Genomic DNA, 1,316 nt, shown 5'->3' on the forward strand with positions numbered 1-1,316 from the left:
CACACACACACACACACACACACACACACACACACAGAGAGAGAGAGAGAGAGAGAGAGAGAGAGAGAGAGAGAGAGAGAGAATATTCTTCAAAGCAGGTAAAGCAGGTAACAGTTTCTTCTTTGCTGGTTGTGTCTATCTACCTGCTCATTTAGAAGTCTTTAAAAAAATCAGTTTTACTCAAGGAAATATATGACTATTTAAGTTTCACATCAGAACTTAAAGAATGAAAAAGTTTCTCTTCCTCCTTTTTATATATTGCCTTTCTAAACTCTGATCGTATCGGGTGACTCATCAGTTTTCTAAGCCAAGTTGCACATGTTAGGAACTCACAGACCAATCTGTAGGTGCCATGGACAGGCACAAGGCAAATGATTAGCAAAAGAGGACCTAGGGAGAAAAGTACCTGGGTTGGCCCAGTGTTAGAGCCTCAGAGAAGGAAGCAGAGAGGATGCTCACTTGGAGAACTTAGGTTAAAAACAGACAAGAGAGAAAATAGCATCCCAGGCAAGAATTATATTGGGACGGTTTTTGAGGGGTGGGCAGACAGAGCCATTTTGGACAGCAGGAGACTAGTTCTAGGTGTAAGAGTAAGCAGCAACAGAAACGAAAGTAGAAAGAAAACGAATGCAGAAGTTGAAAGGATGTGCTACTTTTGATTAAATTTATGGTTTGGAAGCTAACATAGTCAACAATGAGGCATTTAAGGGCATAAGGAACACATTTCAGGGCCCAAGTTGTAATTTTCCCTCAGCATCTGGTCTTCTATTATTTTCTTCTAATTCTATATTCTTGTATCTGTCTTCTACAAAACCTTAGTTTACACTCATGACATCATGTTAACATGAGGTTAAAAAAGACAATACAATAACCAGCAAATGTATTACCCAGGCTTACCAAATCCTTGGAGTGCTCCGCCTAGCATTTGGGCATCCATCATGGGATTGAAATTTGGAGCTGGGAAGATGGTTCCTTGGACCTGGCGGGAAAAAAAATCAACACTTAAGAGATTGTATGAATTTCCTTAGAATTGGGAACAAAACACCCATGGAAGGAGTGACAGAGACAAAGTTTGGAGCTGAGACAAATGGATGGACCATCTAGAGACTGCCGCACCCAGGGATCCATCCCATAATCAGCCTCCNAANGCAGACACCATTGCATATGCCAGTAAGATTTTGCTGAAAGAACCCTGATATAGCTGTCTCTTGTGAGTCTATGCCGGTGCCTGGCAAACACAGAAGTGGATGCTCACAGTCAGCTATTGGATGGAACACAGGGCCCCCAATGGAGGAGCTAGAGAAAGTACCCAAGGA

General features: G+C 42.1%; 1 protein-coding gene across 2 annotated transcripts in view; it reads right to left on the bottom strand.

Annotated features, from left to right (window-relative positions):
• Nucleotides 1–1,316, bottom strand: part of Anxa10 (annexin A10) — a 55,498-nt gene that overhangs the window by 34,428 nt on the left and 19,754 nt on the right. For both annotated transcript variants that reach the window (XM_021170720.1, XM_021170721.1), the window contains exon 2: nt 898–979. In XM_021170720.1, coding sequence (XP_021026379.1) covers nt 898–979 — 82 coding nt within the window. The remainder of the gene's footprint in view (nt 1–897; nt 980–1,316) is intronic.

The sequence above is a fragment of the Mus caroli genome, chromosome 8 (genome assembly GCF_900094665.2).
Source record: "Mus caroli chromosome 8, CAROLI_EIJ_v1.1, whole genome shotgun sequence".
Classification (NCBI taxonomy): Eukaryota; Metazoa; Chordata; class Mammalia; order Rodentia; family Muridae; genus Mus; species Mus caroli.